Here is a 24,498-nt window from a genome sequence, read left to right on the forward strand (position 1 = left end):
TTTGCCGGCTGAGGAATTCTGGGAGTTGAAGTCCACAAGTCTTAAAGTTGCCAAGGTTGGAGATCTCTGCTTTAGGGAATCTTTTTCTCAGGTCTTGGAATTAGTCAGAAGTGGGTTTCACTTACCTTCGCTACCGGTTTGGAACTGTGAGCATGAGCGTGCGTGCGCTCACTTCGCTTGCGCATGGCACTTCTTTGCATGCACAGAACCTTCTGCACATGCACAGAATCTTCTGTGCATGCGCAGAGTGTCCATGATGACATCCGAGCGGGTGGGTGGAGCCTCCCACTGCGGCTACTACCGGTTTGCCTGAACCATGGCGAAACGGTAGAAACCCACCACTGGAATTAGTATTTCAATTTCTGCAGTTGCCTTGCACAATCAGACCTGGTTCTTTTTGTGTGTGGATCTGATTAGTTTTATCAGATCATGCAATCTTATTAGGGATTTTTAATTAATTGTTTTTATTGTAAGCCACCTAGAGTAAGCCCCTACATTGTGTGGTACTATACCTTTGATAGACAAATTAATAAATAAATCATCACTGAATGCACAGAGCACCAAATTCTCTCAAAGGAGTTATTTGCATCAATTTGTAAGGCAAGGAAGAATGACAGTCCTAATTAAGAAAGATATGCAAAGGGCACAGACAACATTCTGGATGAAATTAAAGTGGCTTTTGGATAACTGAACCGGTAGATACGATTCCCCATTTCAGCGTTTCAGCTGCAGTGGATTTAATGCCAAGCGGGGCTTTGGTTTGTTAATGTTCTCAGAACAGATTGGCAGCAGATGCAGCATTTAAAGTTGTCAAGGGATTACCAAAATGTGCAATTTAAAAACTAATCTCTTGCTCAAATCTGTTTAATACAGATTTCCCAAGGACTCATGTGCAAATTTGGTATGGAAAATGCCACTTGGCCCAGCCAATAGGCTTCATTCATCTAGAAATGGGGAAGTGATTCTCGATTTTACCCTTTTATCTCGACCAAAACATTGGTATGCTTACCTGCTGTGTAGCCTCCCATAATTTCTGCTGGAGCCATTCCAGTTTAAGTTGCACTCCCACCGCTATGGGGAAAACAGAACAAAAAAAGGGAAAAAAAGGAGGGAAGGATTAGGGGGGAAAAAAAAGCCAAGATATATTACAGGAGCAAAACTGACATTTTCCTCAGAGATCCTGGAGGAAGTCACACCTCTTATAAGTGTAAGTAACAGGTAAATGCTGAATCAGATCAGAAAGTGAGAGTCAGGGGTTTAACAGCGGAATGGAACCGGATCTATCAGCTGCTGTACTGAAATTCTGACACCTAACTCCCACTAAACACAATCAAGATAAAACAGCCTGCCAAAATACCTTCCCCCTTTAATTGAGGTATACACGATTATATAACCCATCTCTTGCCATTACAATTCATTAAAGGGACATGTCAGCCCCTTACCCTAAAGATGGAAGATAGCTATTAATTTAGCTTAAATTTTTTAAAATTTCTTTTGTCACAACAGTATACACAAACAATTGTCATAGATAAAACTCTTGAAGAAAATATATAAGTAAAAAATATGCATCAACTATATTAATTTGATATAATGAAGGGAACAATAGGACAGGAACGGTAGGCACTATTGTGCTCTTATGCACGCCCCTTATAGTCCTCTCAGAAATGGGGTGAGGTCAATAGTAGACAGTTTTTGGTTGAAGATTTTGGGATTTTGAGTAGAGACTATGGAGTCAGGTAATGAGTTCCAAGCATTAACAACTCTGTTACCGAAGTCATATTTTCTGCAATCAAGTTTGAAGCGGTTGACATTTAGCTTGAATCTATTTTTTGCTCTTGTAATATTGCGATTGAAGCTGAAGTAGTCTTTTATTGGAAGGATATTGCAATAGATGATTTTGTATGTTAAACACAGGTCATGTCGAAGTCGGCGGAGTTGTAAGTTTTCTAATCCCAGGATTTCAAGTCTGTTGGTATAAGGTATTTTGTTGTTTTCGGAGGAGTGAAGAACTCTTCTAGTGAAATATTTCTGGACTCGTTCTATTGTATTTATGTCAGAGATGTAGTATGGGTTCCAGACGGATGAGCTGTATTCAAGAATAGGTCTGACAAATGTTTTGTATGCTCTAGTTAGTAGTGTAGAGTTTTTAGAAAAGAAGCTGCGTAATATTAGGTTTACAACTCTTAGGGCCTTTTTTGCTATGTAGTTGCAGTGGGCTTTGGCAACATTTTTTTTTGCCCCGTTTCATTAAACCTGCAAGATTCTTTTTTAATGAACTAATTAACCCTTCAATTTAGTTGATTGATTTGGTTCTACTCTTGTTTTGGGTAATAAACTATTGCTTACAGTATATGCAGCATATTCTACCGTAGCTGGCTTTGCTGTTAAAAATCTCCACAATGGTTTTTATTCCATCAATAAAAACAGGTAGCCTGTCTTTGCCTTGGGTTGCATGATAAGGCATGACTGGGGTGAAAAATAATTGTGTGATTGAAGCCCCACCCATTTGTATGACACTGTGCATAACACATGGATGGGTTCTGGCTGCGTGGTTAGTCTGGACTTATTTTGATGGGCAGCAAAATATCTCAAGCCAACATGCAAATAAGTTCAGTTGCCATGGCTCAACTTAGAGACAATTCTACCTGAGAATCTTTATTGACTAAAAGGAATGAAGTTAAGCAGTAATTTTGGCAATCATTGGCAGGAAGGGACACAATTTAAGGAGAGGGGAAAGTCAAACATTTCTATCAGCAGGACAAATGGAATTGCCTTATTACATACTTGCTGCCAGGTTGAGCTTAGGTTTTAAGGGAAGACTTTTACGATTCATTCATTTTAAAAGCATGCTATTCTCAAAGTGACAGTGAAGGGAAAAAGGCACTGGACTGGCTTCGTTGCATCAATTTTTGTATTAGTATACATATATTGTATACATATATTGTTATGCCTTCATGTTTGTAATGTTTTCCAGGGAGGGATTAATGTGAAACATCTTAAATAAATAAATGCTTGAGATGTTTTATATAAATAAAATGAAATCTCCATGTTTTTCATTCTTTGCATTCTATAAAAGGCATAAGTAAATCCAGCTAAGAAGGGCATTAGAAAGTTGCCATGATGTTCCGGAAACCAGAAAGTTGCCATGATGTCATCATACAAGTCCCATGCTTGTCACATGCACAAATACCTGAAAAGCTTGCATTATACTATGCATTTTGTCACTTGCCTATCCCAAAGATGCCTACCACCAGAACAGTTATTGCAAAAATTAAGATTGTGATATAGTTAAAGTATCTCTATGAAAAAATAAAATAGGAAGATACAGGGGGAAGGAAAGACAGAGAGATGTGAGAACCTGTTATAGAGCTAGTTTGGGGCCGGCCATATTCTCACATTACAGTTCTTACTCGGATAGCAGACCCACATCTGCCATTGTTGGATTAAAAACCTTGTGAGCCTGCATCTTTGGGATGAGGATAGATTTGTGTAATTTCCTGTCTGAGCCTTGAATTAATATAAAATGAAAAGGACCCATCCTTCTGTTCAAGCTGCATTTCTGCATCACTGAAAGAAACACATTGTCAGTGATAACTATGCACTTGGGTCCTAAAAGCTATTTAAACAGCTTTTAAATAATAAAAAAAGAGTAATGTGGTTTGAAAATTTATACTGCACTCTCACACTCATGCAGACATGCACACCGTGGAGCACAATTGCTTTAAACAGTTATGCACAAATGTGGCATTTGCGCCCAATGTGCTCTGAAGCATTTTTTTGAGGTAATGCCCAGTAATAAACAGTGCACTTAAGTCAAGGGATTTTAATAAAGAGCCATTGGTTTACTTACAAGGCAAATGAAGACTGCGAATTTAATCAATATTTTGTTTTGCACATTTATTTGCTACCTAGTTCCCCCTTAAAAATAGGGCTGGATAAAAACGGAATGATATGAAATAAATAAAAGACTTCTTGCAGCATATAGTTTCTAGTGGTTAAGGCACCAGGCTGTAAACTGGGAGATTGTGAGTTCTAGTCCTGCCTTAGGCATGAGAGCATGTTGGGGTGATTTTGGGCCAGTCTCTCTCAACTCACTCACTTTGCAGGGTTGTTGTTGTGAGGAAAATAGGAGGAGGATGGGGGGTTAGGTATGCTTACCACCTTGAGTTATTTATATTAAAAGGATAGGATGTAAATAAATAACTTTTTTCCATTATAAACCTTGATGAGTCCAGGGATTTATTTACCGTTCAATTTATATCCCCCCACTTTTTCTTTGTTCAGGAGCTCAAGTTTACATCCACAGTTCTAAATTCTCACAACAATCCTGTGAAGTAGGCTTGTCTAAGAGTACGTCACTGGCTCGACACCCCTTTATAAAAAGATGTTCCCAAATTACAGAGATAACTTTGTTCTCTTTGATGGTGTTCATAATAAGTTACCTGCCCATCATTTCCTTCCCTACGTATTTCCTTTGAATATTTAAGGCCCACTTTTTAGGGCAATGGAGGCAGTTTAGGGCCATAAAGAATCTTAAGACAATGCAAGTTGACAAACAACAGCAAAGTAATAGGACAGAGACAATAGATTTAAGCTTAATGTTAACTGCTTCAATCTTGATTGCAGAAAATATGACTTCAGTAACAGAGTTGTTAATGCTTGGAATACACTACCTGACTCTGTGGTCTCCTCTCCAACTCCTAAATGCTTTAACCAAAAACTGTCTACCATTGACCTCACCCCATTCCTAAGAGGACTATAAGGGGCGTGCATAAGTGCACAAAAGTGCCTACCGTTCCTGTCCTATTGTTTCCTTTCAATATATGTTCCTGTATATAATGTTATGACATAATAATAAAAAAAAGAGAATGAGGGAGGATTGTCAAAAAAAATATTTGCAGGATTTAGCTTTTGGAAGCAGTCATGGAGGATCCAGAGAGAAAGAAGGGAGATTTATTTAAAATACAAAATCTGTAAAAAAAAAAAAAGATTCTCCACCATATAGGAATCTAGAGATAACAGAATAACAGAGTTGGAAGGGACCTTGGAGGTCTTTTAGTCCAACCCCATTCTCAAGCAGGAAACCCTATACCATTAAAGACAAATGGTTGTCCAACCTCTTTTTTAAAACTTCCAGTTGGAGCACCCACAACTTCTGGGGGCAAGTTGTTCCAATTGTTCTACCTGTTGGAAATTAAGGTGGCAGAATAATTGCAAAGGAGTTTGATGAGCCATTCGCATTTTCTATCATATACAATTTCAACTTTCCACTATCATATTGTTGTTGTTATTGTTGTGTTGTTTTAAACTGAGTCCATTTAGGGTAACACCTAAAAGGAGGAATGAAATTTAGGCTAAAGCTCACCACTGGAGGTTATATTAAAGAACCCATAACAAAAGATACCTAAAGGAATGGAAAAAATGGATTGACTATATTCAAAGTAGATATCAGACTAAGAGTTATCAGACTGTTTTTGAATGATTATGATGTACTATTTTTGATTGTTTTCGGGGGAAGTTAGGAATTGATGATTGTAGGGGTATAATTAAGTTGGGACGAAAATTTTTTAGCATATGTTTGTTTTATTTTTAACTATACCTTGTGCTCGTTCCGGGAAGTCGGGGGGAGGGGGGAGGGGGGTTGTGAAGGGATGGGGGGAGGGGGGGGAGGGAAAAAAATTTTTTGTAAAACTTTTTGAATAAAAAAAAAAAAAAAAGAACCCATAACATGTACACTGAGAGCATATCCACCAAGACAAATTCCTTGTGTGTCCAATAAAAAATTCTATTCTATCCTATCCTATTCTATAAATACATCACCAACCACATCTGGCCTCCTGCTCATTGCTTTCATTCAGGAGCTGCCCTGCTGAATTTACCCCCCAAAATATAACCCTCTTTCCACACAACCTTCACTTGCTCTTCTCCCTTTCCTGAGGAGATCCGGCCTCTCTAGCCAGGCCCTGGAGTGGAGGCCTGGAATGACTCTTGAGCTGCATCCCTGCGACCCCAAACTGGCTGGCAAACAGGGCCATGCCTCTCACTTTTTCCCAGGGGTGATGTTGGCGTTGGTTGGCTGGTTGTTCACTGTGCAGATGTCAAAGGCTTTCTCTTCATTTCCTCTCCAGACCCTCCCGGCTTTTTTTTTCTTTTCAAAATCAAGCAGGAAAAAAGAGCAAAGCAGGAAAAAGAGCTTTCGGTTCTCCGAGTGGATCTGCTGTCGGCAGAGGCTGAGCGTCCAAAGGTTGCCCTGCTCTGAATGGCGGGGGTGGTGGGAAGGAAGGAAGAAGGAGGGAGAGAGGTTAAGAAGGTGGGAGGGAGGGAGGTTAGGAAAGGAGGGAGGGAGGGAGGAAAGGAAAGAAAGAATGAAAGAAAGAAAGAAAGAAAGGGAGGGAAAGAGGGAGGGAGGAAGGAAGGAAAGGAAGGAAGGAAAGGAAGGAAGGAAGAAAGAAAGAAAGGGAGGAGGAAAGAGGAGGAGGAAGGAAGGAAGGAAGGAAGGAAGAGGGTGGGAGGTTAAGAAAGAAGGAAGGAAGGAGGCAGATTAACAAAGAAGGAGGGAGGGGGGGAGGAAAGAGGAAGAGGGTGGGAGGTTAAGAAAGAAGGAAGGAAGGAGGGAGGCTAAGAAAGAAGGAGGGAGGAAAGGAGGGAGGGAGGAAGGAAGGAAGAAAAGAAAAAAAGAAAGGGAGGGAGGGAGGGAGGAAAGAAAGAAATAGGGTGGGAGGTTAGGAAGGAAGGAGGGAGGAAGAAAGGAAAGAAAGAATGAAAGAAAGAAAGAAAGAAAGGGAGGGAAAGAGGGAGGAAGGAAGGAAGGAAGAAAGAAAGAAAGAAAGAAAGAGGGTGGGAGGTTAAGAAAGAAGGAAGGAAGGAGGTAGGTTAAGAAAGAAGGAGGGAGGGAGGGAGGGACGAAAGACAGAAAGAAAGAGCAAGACAGGGAGAGATGGAGGAGGAAGAAAGAGGGTGGGAGGTTAGGAAGGAGGGAGGGAGGGAGGAAGGAAGAAGGGAGAGAGTTTAGGAAGGATGGAGTGTTTAAGAAAGAAGGAGGGAGGGAAAGAGGGAGGGAGGAAGGAAGGGAAGAAAGAAAGAAAGAAAGAAAAAGAAGGAAGGAAGGAAGGAAGGAAGGAAGGAAGGAAGGAAGGAAGGAAGGAAGGAAGGAAGGAAAGGAATTCCAGCCACACAAAAGCACCTGCTGAAGGGGCAGGAAGGGAGAGAAGGGGGCCCATTCGGAGTCATGGACCCCGGCGTGGATTTTGAGAATGGGGCGGGAGGGAGGGAAAGTGGAGGCTCCCCGCACCTCTGAGTCAGTCCCTTTGCGCTGGGAGCGTGTTTCTGTGTGTGTGTGTGTGTGTGTGTGTGTGCGCGCGCGCGCGTGTGTGCTGCGTGTGCATTGCTGTCATCACAGATGTACCCCCCAGCTGTCACTCCACCCGCTCGGTCTCTCCTTGCCTCCCCTCCCTCCCTCCTCCTCCTCCTCCTCCCCACTTGGCGCTTTGGCGGTCGTTCCGAGGACCGCGCGCCGTCCCCAGCCTTTCCCGCGCGGGCTCCCCGGCCGCGCTTCCGCCGCCACGCGGGGCTAAAGGGGCTGATGCCGAGCGGTGCCCTGCCAGCCTTGCGCTGCCTGGCCCTGGAAGCTCGGGCTAGCCAGGCAGGGGGGCTCTGGGCGACCCCGAGGAGCGCCCGTCTCAGGCCGAGGAGAGCGGTAAGTGACGGTGCTGGGCTCGGGGTGGTCCCAGGCTTTCCCCGGGGGCTGCCCTCCCTTCGCTGGGCGTCCAGAGGGGAGCGTTGCTCCGTCAGGAACCGGAGAGAGAGAGAGGGAGGGAGGTGAGGGGTGGGAGGGCTCCCCCGGTTGGTGGCGAGTGGCCGACGAAGGGCCACTTTCGCGCGGGCATTTGGGGTCGAGCCAGGTCCGAGGAAGCGGACGGAGGACGCGGGACCTGCTGCCCTGGTTTCTGCAGTCCCAGGCTCGGTTTGATTCTGGCCAGGCATCCTCCCTGCCATCCCTTCGTTCCATCCCTGCCCGTCCCTTTCTCAAGAGCGCCGGGTCTTCCTGGGTGCCCAAGAAGAGCCGTTTCGCCTGGGAAACTGCCAGACATGGAGGCTGCGAAGAGAGAGAGGAGCAAGCAGCAGGCTGGCTGGGGACCATTTGGTAGCTGAGGAGCGACAGAGAGAGAGAGAGAGATGGAGGGAGAGAGAGGGAGAGAGAGAGGGAGGGAGAGAGAGGGAGAGAGAGACGGAGGGAGAGAGAGACGGAGGGAGAGGGAGAGAGAGAGAGAGAAGGAGAGAGAGAGAGAGATGGAGGGAGAGAGAGGGAGAGGGAGAGAGAGAGAATGAGAGAGGGAGAGAGAGAGGGAGAGAGAGGGAGAGAGGGGGGAGAGATTAAAAAGAAGGGATACTTGAGCAAGAGGACGTTGACGATGACGAAGATGGGATGATGAAGACGTGGGGGGGGAGAGGGGAGAAGGAGCCTTTTTGTTGGCCAACGGCTCCTCCTTTGAAAGTTTTGATCCCAGAAAAAAGGTTTTTTAATACGAGAAGGTGCTTTTTTTGCCCATTTACTTTGTTTTCGGGTTTCCTTTCCGTTGTTGCATCACCGGCAAACACAAGAGCCTTGGGGATGCTGTGCCACAAAAGGAGCCAAGATAGTTGTCTAAATGCATGTTTCTCTCTCTCTGTGTGTGTGTGTGTGTGTGGAGGGGGGTTCCGTGCGCGTGCACACACACGCGCACGCACACACACACAACTCGTGCCTGCTACCCAGAGGCTAGCCCTTGAGATCAGCGAGCCTTTGTGAAGGAGACATCTGGTGAAGAAAGCAGGAAGAGAAAAGGGCACAGGTTGTCCTTTTTAATTTTGGTTACTTAGGAATGATTTGCCCAGAAGGTAACAAAAGGGGAAAGTTTAAAGGACTCTGCACTTTTTACAGATTTGTATTATATCTGCTTGCATTATGTGTGGTTCAAGCTTGTGTCAGGGTGCCTTTCTGCCTGTTGTGTCAGGGTGCCTTTCTGCCTGTTGTGTCAGGGTGCCTTTCTGCCTGTTGTGTCAGGGTGCCTTTCTGCCTGTTAAAACACAGTGCGAACAGCACCAAGCACGCACTTTTTGAACCAGGCACACAACGTTAATTTGCTTGTCTGCTTTCTTCATCAGGATAACATTTTAAATAAAACCAACCAAAAGTTACAATTGATCCCAGACTCGGCTATGCACCTTCCTCCACCTTGAGGATTTGAAAATGTTGGTTCGATAGTGCCGTTGAGCTCATAATAGAGCCATTTGGGCCAAGACTGGTGATGCAGGTCTTAGTTATGGCATGCTGCTCCTTTTAAGGCAAGGGGCCAGATCCGGCCAGTGGGGTGCTTAGCTCTGGCCCGTGGGCTGCCCTGGAAACAGCAAAGGACTCTCCAGACCTCCAATTTTGCTGGCAGAGGGTTGCAGGAGGCCCTCGCAGCCAAAAATGAAGCTCGGGAGCCCATTTTCGCTGGCAGAGTGCTCGGGCCATCACAGGCGCCCCCCAACACAAGTGACATCAAGCTGGTCATGCCCACTGTGGCAATGCCCACCACGGACCCCTGAGGTCAAACAAGAACCCTGATGCAGCCCTCAATGTAATCGAGTTTGACACCCCTGTTTTCAGGCATTTCTTCCATGGCCCAACTAAGGTGCTGTCCCACAATCCTTGAGCTGGATGAAAAAATGTTTACCAGCAATACGTTTGCTGTCCCCATTGGGAATCCTTCACAGGCTTGATGCTGGCAAATTAGTGCTCTCCTTACTTACTGTTTTCTGGGTATGTTAAAGGAAAGATTTGGGAGATTCATTCAGCTTTGCATCCCTCGCCTATTCTGCAAGATCCCCAGCTAAGTCTTCTTAAGTTAGGATGGGGGTGGAGGTGAGATGAATTTCAACAAATGGCTAAACCAGGTAATTTAACCATATGTCAAAATTTGCTCGAGTATTCTGGGGAAAAAACCCTAAAACTCAAGTTCAAAGGGAGTGTGAATCACAGCTGATGGGCAGGGAGAGGGTTGCCCTATGAAACAGGAGAGAGAGAGAGAGAGAGAGAGAGAGAGAGAATTGGTTCCCTCTCCCCAATTTTATCAAGCAAATCCCTGTGATCACAGCTGATCAGATCCAGGCCACCTCATTAGGATGTGGCAGAATTAAGAGTAGCAGGGATGTCCATGCCAAAGTTAGGTGCAAATGGGGAAAGACCGTACCTAAGAGTATTGCTTGTAAGTGCACCGAATTATTATTTTTGATTCTTCGGTCTAAAAGATGCTATCCATTCATCATTTTCTGCCTCTACTGGGTAACAGCTTAAGCACTATGCAGCATCCAAGTAATATGGTAAGAGGTATCTGGAAGTCAAATTTGAACATGGAAGGGTGTGTGATGATAAAGCTAGATGAAAACGTATAGTTTATTCTGACAGTATTGGAAGAACAGAAGAAATAATTTGTTTCTGTTGAATCCAGCCTTCTTTGGGTTATTTTGTCCAGGCTTTCTATGAATGTGAATTTTCTATTGATTGCAATATCTCCACTTCAGGCAGTGACTATAGTTGGGCTGACATATCACCATTAATGATGTTGACTATACACTCAGTGGCAAAGATGTAAAACTTTATGGTTTTGCTATTGATGTCTCTCCATCAATCAAAGAACAGACCCATTAAACAGAAGTGGCCAAGCAGGAACATTTGTAAAGTATCCAGTCCTGTGGATTCTCAAACTGTAAAGCCTAGACAGAACTGATAGGTTTTTTTCCAAACCTTTTTCAAGGTGTGGACTGGAGGAAAGGAAGTATATTTTGGCAAACAGCATGGCAACGTTTGACAATGCTCTCAATTTTCCTGATGCTTCTGAAGTTTCTGTTAGGTTTTGCACGGGAGAACCAAGGGAAACTCTAACAGCACAGAATATTCCTCTGTGAAATCTGATGTGTCCCTTAAAGCTTTTCTCTGGTTTATGGGATTCTGAGCATTTACACCACAGAAGTAATCAAGTGCAACAAATTCATGAAGTTAATTGAGGCAGAAACAGAAATAAAGTGAAAGGCCTTTTTGGAGTTCATTATGAATTCAGTTCTGTTTAAGGAGAAGAGTGAGCCCATTTTGGGGATCATTAGCCAACAGATGTAGAAGTAGATTTAAAAAGGAAGGGGCTACGTAGAACTGTTCACCCATTCTGGCCAAAAGAAAGTCAAGAGATGCAACACAAGTCTGCATGGGAATTACATTAGGATTAGTCTAAAAGTTTAAGAAGTGGGGATTTTGGGAAGCGACAGGGAATCTTATAATAAATTCTTTTCCAAAATTCTATATGACTTTTTTTGCGGGGGTGGGGGGGTGGAGTAGAAGAGGAAAGGGACTTATTCTAATTATAACTGAGATGCTTGCACAGATATTCATATTAAAATATCCTGTAATTGGAAATAAATACCTTTTATTTGTACCTATGTTTGAGAAACCGTTCCGGCATGACATCATTAAACTGTGGGAGTACTTATTTCTTTCCCTAAAAGAGTGAATAACAGCTCCCACAGTATCCTAACAGTTTGTGCAAATTCACTTTTTTCTTTTTCAAAGAAAAAGAAGTTAACATTTGTTTCTTCAGAAGATGGGTGCTGTCTTCTAAAGAAAGCTTCCTCTTTGTTTTCTATAATGTGGGAATGGACTATTATGTAACTGGCCCAAATATCATCTTAAAAAAAATGATCTCACGCTTTTGTGACTACAAGGCATCAACGTTTTGTCTTGTTTTAAGCCTGCATAAACAGTTGCTTGTGCATATCAGCAGCATTTTTCGTGACGACACTTGGTAATATGTTTTGCAGAATTAAAATGTCATGTGCTTCATGTTGGAGAATGACATTGGTTGAGTATGAAACGGCAAATGTAGGTAGCGTGGTGTATAATCTCATAAAACAAATGTGAATAAATATGAGAATTCATAATACCATTCCTGTAAGCATGGTTTTTAAGTGGATTTTTCATAAACAGCTTTCAGAATGACTTCTGGGAAATCCATCCCATTGATGCAAGAGGTTTCTACAGTTATTGCTTGAGATCTGAGTTCAAAAGTCATAGAAGTAGAACATTTGAACCAGGGGTGAAATTTATTTATCTTCGCTAGCGGTTCGCAAATATGAGTGCATGCGCCACCTCCACACATGCGTAGAGCCTTCTGAACATGTGCAGAGGGTCAAAAATGGGACGTGATGATGTCCGGGCGGGTGGGCGGAACCTCCCGCCACCGGCGCTATCGGTTCACCTGAGCTAGATAGAACTGGCTGAAATTCACCACCGATTTGAACTAAACTGGGGTAGGGAAGAAGCTGAATTTCAGAGGCAAATGTAGCTTTCTATGATTGTTTCTAAGTCAAGAGTGGGGACTGGGACACTATCAGTCTCTGATTCACATTTCTTTGCTGTGATTATTTCATGGCTATATATAAGCATTTTGAAGCTATACTTTCTTCTCCATCAAGGAGCAGGTCTATGGCCATTCACCACAGCCAACTCTCCATGGCCAACTTTCCATGGCCAACTCACTGCAGGACAATTTGATGCGAGTCAAGAGTTAAACTAATATCAAAGAAATGGTGGAATACGTTAGGGGTCTCCAACCTTGGCAACTTTAAAACTTGTGGACTTCAACTCCCAGAATTCCTCAGCCAGCTGGCTGAGGAATTCTGGGAGTTGAAGTCCACAAGTTTTAAAGAAAGGATGCAAAAGGAGGGACAGAATGAAATGTGAATGGCAAAAATGAAAATGATTTTGTATTTATTCTAAATAATGAAATAGAATTGTTAAATTGTCCTGTGGCAATTTGGCCGTGGTGAGTTGGTTGCGGTGACTTGGCCATGGTGAGTTGGCCGAAGCAAGTTCACTATGGTAAGTTGTCCCATTCCCACAGATTAATTTATTAATGCTACTTTCGTAGAATAGAATGCTATTCTATCTTGGCATCTACAGTATATTTCCTATTCTCTAGTACAATGAGAATTCTCTGCATACCACATTATACACTCAAGAAATGATATTATTAGCAGTTACTTTCATTACTGAGACTGGCTATAGGGGGTTTTCTGACCCTAGCATTGCTCGGCCCCCTGTATGATGATTTAAGAACAGACAGGTGTTGTCATGGAAATCTGCTGATTTGCCTCTAGAATAGGCAGAGTGCCAAAAATTGCAGTAAGAAATTTTAAACAACAAATGTGCCACAGGGTTAAGGTGTGTCAAGTAGGCTGCAGTCAGAAAATAAAAGTGTTTGTGTGTGTGTGTGTGTGTGTGTGTGTGTGTGTGTGTGTGTAAATTAAGCCTAAAAGCATTATAATCGGTTCAAGAGTTCTTTCCTTTTATTCACATTTTTCTTTTTTCCATCCTTTTCTTTCATTCTTGCCCATATTTTTCACAAATCACTTCTTCAAGACTAGTGGGCACTGGAATATGGTTTTTTTTTCCCTGTTTCATGATCTGGTGAACCTGCTCTGCTACCTGAACTATAGCCATGTATGACTGCTGCCATATACATACTCTTATAGTATTCTGCATTTTGGGCATAGAGCTTGCATTGGAGAACTTTGGTACCATAGCCTCACAATCCAGGCCATGCCATTATAATCTGCATGGTTTAGGGTTGGATCCTAATTAAACATCAGATGATAGCAACATAAGTGTAGTTCAGCTCTTAATTCATGCAATATTTCAGCACTTCTTTATTCTGTACTCCCTTTTGAGTAGAAGAAACCAACCAAGAAAAGTCTTTAAAAGCACAGGATAATCTCTCAGCCAGTACTGATAGTACAATTAGGCAGGGTAGAGGCTGCTGTCTCGCACAGCAGAAAATGAGTGCTACAAAATGCTTAGGCTCATAAAACAGTGGAGTTGGAAGGAACCATAATAATTTTCTAATCTACCTTCTATAATGTGGAGGAAAACCATCTTTGAGAGACAGATATATAGCTTCTTAAAAATCCAGAATCTGTTGAGTAGGAGTGTATTCATGCCTTAGCAAGCAAGGTACACATACATTATCTCTGGAGATAGAGAACCAACCCTTCCATAGGTGGCCTCTGTCACTGTTGAGAGAGCTTATTGTCAGAAATGTGTTTTTTTCCCTTCATTGAAATGAAATTTAAGTAGCTGCACTTAAATTCCTTATTGTTGGTTTTTGTAGCCACAATAAATAGTTCATGACCATTTTCCCTATGACATCCTTTCACTGCCTGAACCGTGTTGCCTCTCAGATATTTTCCCCCCAGATTCAACATCCCCAGTTTCTTCAGCTTGTCTTCACAGAGCATGTCCGAAGTTACCTTCCTCTGAACCTGCCCTAATCTATCAGTAGCTTTCTGGAAATGTGGTGCCCAGAATAGCAGTAGTATTTAGACATATATACTGTCCCATACAGAGGTGGGTTTCAGCAGGTTCTGACCAGTTCTGGAGAACCGGTAGCAAAAATTTTGAGTAGTTTGGAGAAGCGGTAATAAAAATTCTGACTGGCCCCGCCCCCATCTATTCTCTGCCTCCCAAGTTCCAGCTGATCGGGAGGAAATAGGGATTTTGCAGTAACCTTCCCCTGGAGTGGGGAGGGAATGGAGATTTTACAGTATCCTTCCCCTGCCACGCCCACCAAGCCACGCCTACCAAGCCATGTCACACCTACCAAGCCAAACCCACAGAACCGGCAGTAAAAAAATGTGAAACCCACCACTGGTCCCATAGCACTTTCCAGCACTCTCTGGAGGTTTTACATTATTTGCATATTGCCCCATATAATCTGGGTCTTCATTTGGCCAACTTTGGAAGGATGGAAGGCTGGGTTAGCTGACTCATACACAGTTCTCATGTGCAAAGTAAATATAAATTTAAACATCCCACCAATAATTTAAATATAAATTTGCTTAGCAAATGAATAAGTAGTAAGTAGTGCAAACTTAGAGACAATAATAAGGGGTTGATGAGTCTTTGATCAATATTTCTTTTCTAATTAGAAAAGAATGACAGTGAAATGTTTTCTCTGCTAGAGAAAGAGAGGAAGTATTTGTGAAGTTTCCTAACTCATGAATTAAAATAATTCTGGATTATCTGCTTTTTGAATAGGTATGTGTGGGAAGATGATGATCTTAGGTCCATCTTGTTAACAACATCTAGCACAGAAATTTCTATTTTCCTCCTTCCCTCTTCCCTCCCTCTACACCCAAACATATACATAAATCCACAGATGCACCCAAAATACTTAGCTTTGACTCTCGTGCATCTTGATCATTTTATTTTTCTAGCAACCTGCATCATTATAACAAAAAATGTTCCCCCAAATATTTGTAAGTGGAAATATATTAATGTACTGTCAGAAACCTTGAGGGCTCTTAGCTGGTTTAATAAATCAAAAGCACAATTAGAATTTCCTTTATTTCCTCCTATTTTCCTTCTCCGTTTTCTTATATAATGCTAAATGAATATTTCTTAACAGTTGCAGAATTGAGAATCAAGTCACTTTAGTGGGTATTTCACAAGCACCTCATTCTCAGAGTGATCAAACTGGGGGACAAATGGTGTCCACGCATCACGTTCCAGCAAATTCATGCACAAAAGTGGCGTTTGTGCAGTAGCACCCTCTCCCTACCTATCAATCCTTCTGTTATTTCTGCTGAGCTCAGAAACTCTCGGTGAGTGTGTGTGTGTCGGGGGATTAGCATCCTGAGCCACTGCTGATCATGAGATTAATCTTTGCAGAAAATTAAACTTCTGTCTGTGCAGCCGAGAGAGACAAAAAATTGGGATTTGGATTAGAATTGACAAGGCGGGTGATAAACTGCTACCCACATACAACAACTGTTCTTCTTGGGTGGCTTTGAAAAGTGTCTCTCCAACTTCACACGCAACCTTCTTCCTACTTTGGAGCTATATCATTTTTTCTCTCTGATATGAGGATGGAGCACACTGAAGTGATTAAAGATTGAAAGCAAATGGTCGTTCGACAAACTCAGAAAATGCCTCTGTTCAACTGTACAGGATATAGATGCATAAACTGTGCAGTCCAGGAATTTTCCCATGGGAATCTTTATAGATCCAGTCTCTAAAGCAGTGGATCTAGCTCTGGAATTCTGGGAGTTGAAGTTGACACACCTTCAAGCTGCCAAGATTGAAAAACACCGCTCTAGAGAATCAGATTCGGGACGCAGTGGCTCAGTGGCTAGGACGCTGAGCTTGTTGATCAAAAGGTCGGCAGATCAGCATTCGAATCCCTCGTGCCGCGTAACAGGCTGAGCTCCCGTTACTTGTCCCAGCTTCTGCCAACCGAACAGTTCGAAAGCACGTAAAAACTGCAAGTAGAAAAATAGGGACCACCTTTCGTGGGAAGGTAACAGCGTTCTGTGCGCCTTTGGTATTGAGTCATGCCGGCCACATGACCACGGAGACGTCTTCTCTTTGGCTTTGAAACAGAGATGAGCACTGCCCCCTAGAGTCCGGAATGACTAGCACATAGTGTGAGGGAACCTTTACCTTTACCAGAGAATCAGATAGCTCCAAGCCGATCTGTTGATCCAAAAACACTAAAGGGGTTCTTTTTGACCTACAGTTAAAATAAGCTATTTAGTGTAACACAGCTAGAGCAGAAGCATACACTGTTTTCCTTGCCTGCCTGTCTCTAAAATACCTAAGTATCCTTCTAGATTAGTCCAGCTGGTCCAATGTTCTGTACTCTTCCATAATAGTCCATCAGGACTATACAGGAAGCTCATAACAGGCAGGAAACAATAGTCCATTCCAGCAATCAGATCTTTGATAAAGTTTGATAAAAGAGCTCTGAAGTCTTTGTCTTTGAACTTAATTACACGGCTTTATGGGCCTCCAGATTATTACTGTCTCTCACATTTTCTCACTATTACTGTATACTGGAGCTGAGTTAATACAGAGTACCACATCTGCTAATTAGTTAGTCTTAAACATTATCCCTTTCTTAAATCACTTTTTAAATTTTTTTTGAGGTTCTCAGCCTAGCAGAACCCCTTGAGAAAGATTTCTTAAAGGATGAGAGAGCAAAGAAAACATCAGTTGCCAGTTCCTGGTTTGGTGGGATAATTTGATTTTAATGTAGTTAAGTTTATTAATACCATGTAGCACTTTGAATTTTTTTTTGTCAAAAAGAAGATACAATTTTATTCTAATTAACAAACCATTAATCAACGAAATAACCATAGATTCACAGTTGCTTTGACAAGAGCAGGGCTGTGAAAGTATTACCTTTTCAAAACAAATATAAGCAAATGGCTGTATTAAACATTATTTATGGTTAATTTCTAAAAGGTGAAGTGCAGATAGAAAAGCCTCTCTGTTTGTCTAAGTCTCTGGCTTTGAACCCCTTGCAGTATCACACCAATTAAATCTGCAGCACAGGAGCCAAATATAAGTCAGCGATGGAATCACACTCTTTATAAGCTCAGAGACATTCTCCAATTGTGTGTTCCAGGACTGAGAGCTGGGACTGAAATAGATCCTGGAATTTTGCTCAGGCTGAAACTATGGCAGCAAGCACAGATGTAATCTTCCAAAATCTATAGAGGTGTCTGGAATAGTGAAGATTATAATCTCTAATTACATGCCTGGGAGCAATGCTTTACAAGCTAATAACAATTTTCATGCTTCACATGAGCATATCGCCTGTTAAGTGAAAGATAGGAAGGATCAGAAACTTTCTAACTTCAAGCATTCCCTTGTGGGAGTCTTTGCTGACATTACAATTCATAAAAAGGTTTTGCATCTCCATTAGTATGCAAAAAATACCTGAGTCTGTTTTATGTTTCAAAGCTTGAGAACATTATAAGGGACTCTTGATCCATTTTCCGTATTTCTGGGAGAATACTGTAGTGGGATTTCCATAGTTTCTGGCTTCAAATGTTACGACAATAAAGAAGAGCTGAGTGACCTCAGTTATTTCTCTTCAAAGAAAGATGCTTGAAAAAGCTATTCTTATTAAAATTTGAACTCTGGTGCTGGAGAAGACTCCTGCGAGTCCCTTGGACTGCAAGGCGAACAAACAAGTCAGTTCTAGAGGAGATCAACCCTGATTGCTCTTTAGAAGGCCAGATCCTGAAGATGAAACTCAAATTCTTTGGCCATCTAATGAAAAGGAAGGACTCACTGGAGAAGAGCCTAATGCTGGGAAAGATTGAGGGCAAAAGAAGAAGGGGACGACAGAGAACGAGGTGGCTGGATGGAGTCACTGAAGCAGTAGGCATGAGTTTAAATGGACTCCAGAGGATGGTAGAGGACAGGAAGGCCTGGAGGAATGTTGTCCATGGGGTTGCGATGGGTCGGACACGACTTCGCAACTAACAACAACATTAAAATTTGCAGTGGGTTCAAGTTTAATGCTATCAATATCCCATGGCACTGTCCAGTTCCTGGCAACACCGAGACCCCACTTCCATCACCCTCCCTCCCCTAGAATGTTGCTAGTGGCCACTGCCTCTTGGATTCCCTTTGCAGCCCATTTTCTGTCTAAGGATATACTGGCATCAAGAGATGGTAGCTAAATGGTTGCTTTACTCCAATTAGCTGTTTTAACATACTATGGCTTGTCTGGCTCCCAGGGCCATCATCTGCCTTACTTGCACTATCAACTATATTACACAACCAAATGAGAATGCAGGGAGCGCAGGAACAACCACATACAGTAACAAGAAGCCCAAAGGAGAATGGAAGATGGGGGCAGTGGTGATACATCTGGGCAGTGTGACCTGCAGGATAGGTCAGAATTTTCAAGATGCTGGATATGGTAATGACCCAAACTCATCTCTGTTTCCACGTGCATCAAGATTGCACACTTGTGCAAAAGGGTGGGGCGTGTATTGTGACACCTACCTACCATCTTGCAGATTTTGACCCCTACTTGTAGATGCCTTTGCACCTGGGTAGGGCATGAGACCTGGTAGCCCTGCCAGGATAGGATGTATGGTTTCTAGAAGATTTCCCTAAGTCTACTTCCAGGCCTGCCTTTATTGTTTTCATTCATAATATTTAGGTCACATAATGCAGGGATCCCCAACCCAGAATTGGACTTTTCACCTCTTACCCTTGGCCACGCCTGCTTCTCTGCCAAGCTTCCGCCTTGGGGGATTCTCCTCTACCTTTTCTCCTTGGCTAACACCCCCCCACTCATTCGCCATGGCTAGTGGGCCACGGCTCTTCCATCCTACACACTTTGGTGTGGCCCATTCAACGCCACACTGTTCATCTCAGGCTTTTAGTCTCCCGGGAAGCCACGATGCAACCGCAGGGATGGGGGTTGGGGGAGTTCTTTCTTTCTTTCTTTCTTTCTTTCTTTCTTTCTTTCTTTCTTTCTTTCTTTCTTTCTTTCTTTCTTTCTTTCCTTCCTTCCTTCCTTCCTTCCTTCCTTCCTTCCTTCCTTCCTTCCTTCCTTCCTTCCTTTCTTTCCCCCAGGGGTAGGTTTCACTTACCTTTGCTACCAGTACGCTTGTGCATGCTTGCTTTACTCATGCGCGCCACGTTTGTGCATGTGCAGAAAATTTTTGATGATGTCCGCACAGGTGGGCGGAGCCTTCCACCGCCACTGCTATCGGTTCACCTGAACCGGGGTGAATTGATAGCAACCCATCACTGCCTTCTCTCTTTCTTTTTCTCCCTTCCCTCCCTCCCTCCCTCTTTCTTTCTCTTTCTTTCTCCCTTCCGTCCCTCCCTCTTTCTTTCTTTCTTTCTTTCTTTCTTTCTTTCTTTCTTTCTTTCTTTCTTTCTTTCTTTCTTTCTCTCTCTCTCTCTCTCTCTTTCTTTCTCTCTCTCTCTCTCTCTGTCTGTCTCTCTGTCTCTCCCTTCCCTTCCTCCTTCCCTCTCTCTTTCTAAGGCTAGGATACTCACTTGAATCAAAAACTCCTTTGGATGAATCAGGCTTACTATCTGCCTCCACCACCCCCACTCTTCCCTTCCCATTTGTTATCAGGGAGGCACGATCAGGTGCAGGGGAGCTTCCACCCCTCCCCTTCCTTCTCCTAACAAGTGCCTGAGACCGTTTGGCTGCAGCAACTCCCCCAACCCCGACCCCTGCGATTGATCACACTGTGGCTTCTGGCTGCCAGCATTGGCAGCTAGCTGATTGGCTGGCAGCTAGCTGATTGGCTGGCGGCTAATTGTCCCAGGAGGTTGAAAGCCCGGGACGAACAGTGGGGCATCGGATGGGCCTCACCGAAGTGTGTGCGACAGAGGGACCATGGCCCATTGGCCGGGGCAAATGAATGGGGGTATGTCAGCTGAGGAGAAAAGCTAGAGGAGAATCTCTCGAGGCAGAAGTCTGGCGGAAAAGCAGGCGCGGACAAGGGTAGGAGGTGAAAAGTCCTAACCCCACCCCCGCAACCCCTGGCCTGTGGACTGGCAACGGACCAGAAACCAGGCTGCACAAACAAGCGAAGCCCCATCCGCGGGATGCAGACAGTACATGAAACCACGCCCCCTCCAATCCGTGGAAAAACCTCTCTCCATGGAACTGATCCCTGGTGGGGGCCATTGATAGAATGCAATGCACAGCAAGTATTCAGGATGCTCCAAACATCTTACAGTATTGCAGTAATTCTTACAACTGCCAGTAAAATAAATCCTCACATTATTAATAGGAAAATGGGTGAATTTGCACATCATGCTATGATACTTTAACTCAGGTTTTTTGACTAATTTGGTAGTTTAGCTAAACCATGTGTAGCTGGGTTCACATATAATGCTTAGATTAGTTTAGAAACCACAATGGCTGGCTTCCCCCACTATGGTAAATCACATTATGGGCCATTGCAGTTTATAAATCCTAGTGTTATTAGTATGACTAAAAGAGTTTATATACATACTTACACATATATATATGTGTGTAAACTGAACACTACCACAAGAGAATAATTATGGAAGCCATAGAAATAGAGAAACACCCCCATAACATGAATAAACCTGATGATACCTCCCACTTACCAAACATCTGGAAACTAGCCCTAGTCAAGAAACGAATCCCAGCTACAAAAATTGACACCAACACATGACAGGACCTCGAACTCAAAACCAGACCAGGGCCCAAATGCTACTTCCCACACAAACATCAACCCCATTAACCAATTAGCAACACAGCCAACCAATCAGCCTGCAACAGCTAGGCCAGCAATTTAAAAAACTCCATTAACCAATCAATAAGTAGCAACACAGCCAACCAATCATCTTGCAACAGCTAGGCCATCAATTCAAAATACCTCCCCCCCCCAGTATTTATAGAGAAACAGCAATTAAAATCCACACTTTGTCACATAAGAACAAAGCCAAAAGCTTCAGCCTGAAGATGATGAGTGAGATCTCATCGAAACGTTGCCTAAATACTTTCAATCTTACACGGGAAAAGACCTGAACATACCAAAACCTGCATACATACATACATACATACATACATACATACATACATGAAAAAGTTTCCATGTTTTTATCAAAACTCAGTTTCACATAAGATACTGTCACCTGAAACAAATTCTAGCATTGAGATATTTATTTTGTCCTGGATAAAAAGGCTTTGCAAACTTGGAAAGTAATTTGAAAAAAAATATATGCTTCTGGGCATGTCCACAAGGAAGTCATAAAAACCAAGATGAGATTTGTGACTTGTACTGGAAACACAAAACCTTTTTTTTTTTACACGGTACACATATTAAAAAGTGGTGGGACTTTGAAGGCATGGTTGCACCTTCTATCCCAATTTTTTTTAGAGTCAACAGATGCATTGAGTAGCTGAGGTCTTATGTGAGCACAGCACCTCCCTGCTGGTTGATGTAACAAGCTCAGCTTAAGAAGAAAAGATGCCTCCATTTTAAGAGTCCCATTGAGACCCTTAAATTGAGATTTGGGGATCACAATAAAGGGGTTATCCCTGAATGACTTTTTCTTTGTTTGTTTCACTGGATGTTTGATTTCAATTTTTGTGTTCTGCTGCTATATGTTGTTATAGGCACAGTTTTAAACTCTGTGTTAACTTTGTTCTTGCCTATCTAAGTGGCAGAATTTAGCTGATCCTGAAAAGCTAAGCAGATCTGACCTGCATTCATTTCTGGAAGGCAGTTCGTCAGGAAAATCCTGAGTTGTCATCTGAATGGGATGATGAAAAATAAAATTCCAGGAGAAGTCAATCTCAAATCTCTTGTGTAATGAATCAAGGAAACAATGGCCATGGGCTATGGGCATGAAGTCTCTACAAACCAAGGTTGAGTTAAGGTTCAACCTTTTTATTGCTAGATTTTGTTGCATCATTTCACCTGTGTTTATGAGCTATTTTGGGCTCTCCAAAATAAAAGGAACAAATGTTTACATTATTAAAACGAGAAAGCCTAACCAATTTCAAGTTTCTAGGCATGAGGGTGAGAATAACCTCAGAATAGTCCCTTTGTATCTCTCTCTCTCAATATAACAGAAATCTTTGCAAAAGAAGATAACCAAAATCATTTATCCTCCAGAGCAAGGGACTGGCAGATAAGCATTTCAATTTTTTTTAGAAATTACATTGTGGAGTCTCCATCAAGAAATCCACAATTCAACCCTGAGCTACATAAATTATATTTACTTCAGTTAGAGAAATTGTATCACTTTGGTGAAGATTAGTAGTTGGTTTAGTAGTTGAGAAGACTCTGTACAAAGGAATATGAACTCACTCACTATATTTCCCCTTTTTGATACTAGCTGTTTAGAATATACATCTTCCACCGATTTAATTTAATAAAAGTGTACGTTGTATAAAAGAAGCACCCTAGTGTTGCTTCTATGTCTAAAGAGACACACAAGCTGATAAAACTGGGTACAGAAGGAAGAAATCTGCTTGCTCATTATCATGCTTTCTTTGAAAATAAAAAAATAATTAAATTCACAATTTTTAGATATATTTCCATTAGTGGTCAATGATTCAATAAGACGGAAAATGATATATTTTTGGCAATATGTGTCTGGACAGGCCCGTGAATGCAGTGTAAATGAATTAATTTCTGACCCTATTCGTCCAGGGGAATTTGATTGGAGAAACGATGTTTTGTGTACGTTTTAGTATTTTCATTGCGTATTTGCTCTTGATTAGTGACTTGATAATCTTAACACGTAAAATTAGACTTGATTCTGCTTGGAAACAAGCAACATGTATGTTAATGGGCATGTTGATCAGCAGATGTACATTGATATAAAAATAATCTATTTTTTAAAATAAATCTTCACAAACCTCTGGAACAAGGACATGCACAGGGAAGTCAAAAAGTTAAGATGATGGTAATGACTGTGCAATAGAAGTCTTGTCCTTTTTATATGCACTGCACATTTACACAATTGTGGGGGGTTTGATTGCATTATTGCAGCTGCCATTTTAACTTTTCTGACCTTTTCAGTCTTTCTGGTTACCTCTGCTCAAAATAGCCATCATGTCTGCCAAGCTCTGACTTCAGAGTACCATAGCATCTCAGCACATACAAAGTAGATTTGTTCATACAACCTGCTTACCAGATCAGATAAAGATTTAATGGCTGCATTTCCAAAACGTATCAAACTTGGGTTAATTTTAACCTTTGCTGGCTTTTTTTTTCTGTGTATAGTTTACATGCTGTGAAAACCCAGCTCATTTGGTTAATTCATAATACAGATACTTTGTACAGATCCAGAAAATGAGTTGATTCATTAGCCAAGCTAAATGTATTGTATGGAACCTGCCAAAGTATCTGTATGTCAAAAGTGTCATGAATAGATAGGATGTATTTCAGCTTAATAACCAAACTTTTTCCATACCTGTGATTTTCCATTATGCATTCATCTCCTATGAGTGCCTGCTTCTCAATCAAGCTTTGATAACACAAATTTAAGAAAGGCATTCACAGAAAGCTGTGGCCATGTTAAGTGACAGGTGCAGGGAGAATTCAGCGATGGAGCCTGGACATCCATCTTGCTTTTATGCATTAATAGGACAGAATCAGGTTTAAAGCTTAAGGACACAGAGGACATTTTGGTGAGAAGTTTATTCCCGTTGCTATTCCTGCAGCTTCTCCTATTATTGTCAATATCCCCCTCTCTGACTTCTAAAATATGCCATGAGACCTAACACAATCCAGAAAATATCACAACAAAATAAGATATCTGGTGCAAAAAGTATCAGTAATAAAATCAATTCAGTGAAACAATTCATCATCCTATCAAGCTCCTGTCAAATGCTTTATGAAAACTATATCTTAACCGCATAGCAGAAGGTCATCCAGAAGGAGGCCAGATATACATTTCTCAAAACAGCAGTTGCATAGCTTTGGTGGGGTGACTGAAATGCCACTTAACTCCTTGATCTATCTCAGGTGGTGGAGAATATAAAGAAAGACCTCTGCCATTGTTCTCTGTTAGGAGGACAATGCAGGTGATGAGTAGAAGGTTAGCCTTAACAGGCTAAATAATCACTATTTTGTCAGCCCTGCTACCAGGTCAGGAATATATTGGTGTGGGTG

The 24,498-nt window shown here is 42.3% G+C and overlaps 1 protein-coding gene across 1 annotated transcript in view; it reads right to left on the reverse strand.

The window, feature by feature from the left end:
- The window catches only part of CACNA2D4 (calcium voltage-gated channel auxiliary subunit alpha2delta 4), a 179,951-nt gene that overhangs the window by 37,775 nt on the left and 117,678 nt on the right, over nt 1-24,498 (reverse strand). Inside the window, 1 exon segment of the mRNA XM_058190459.1 lies at nt 1,010-1,071. Coding sequence (XP_058046442.1) covers nt 1,010-1,071 — 62 coding nt within the window.

This window comes from Ahaetulla prasina, chromosome 7, assembly GCF_028640845.1.
Source record: "Ahaetulla prasina isolate Xishuangbanna chromosome 7, ASM2864084v1, whole genome shotgun sequence".
NCBI lineage: Eukaryota > Metazoa > Chordata > Lepidosauria > Squamata > Colubridae > Ahaetulla > Ahaetulla prasina.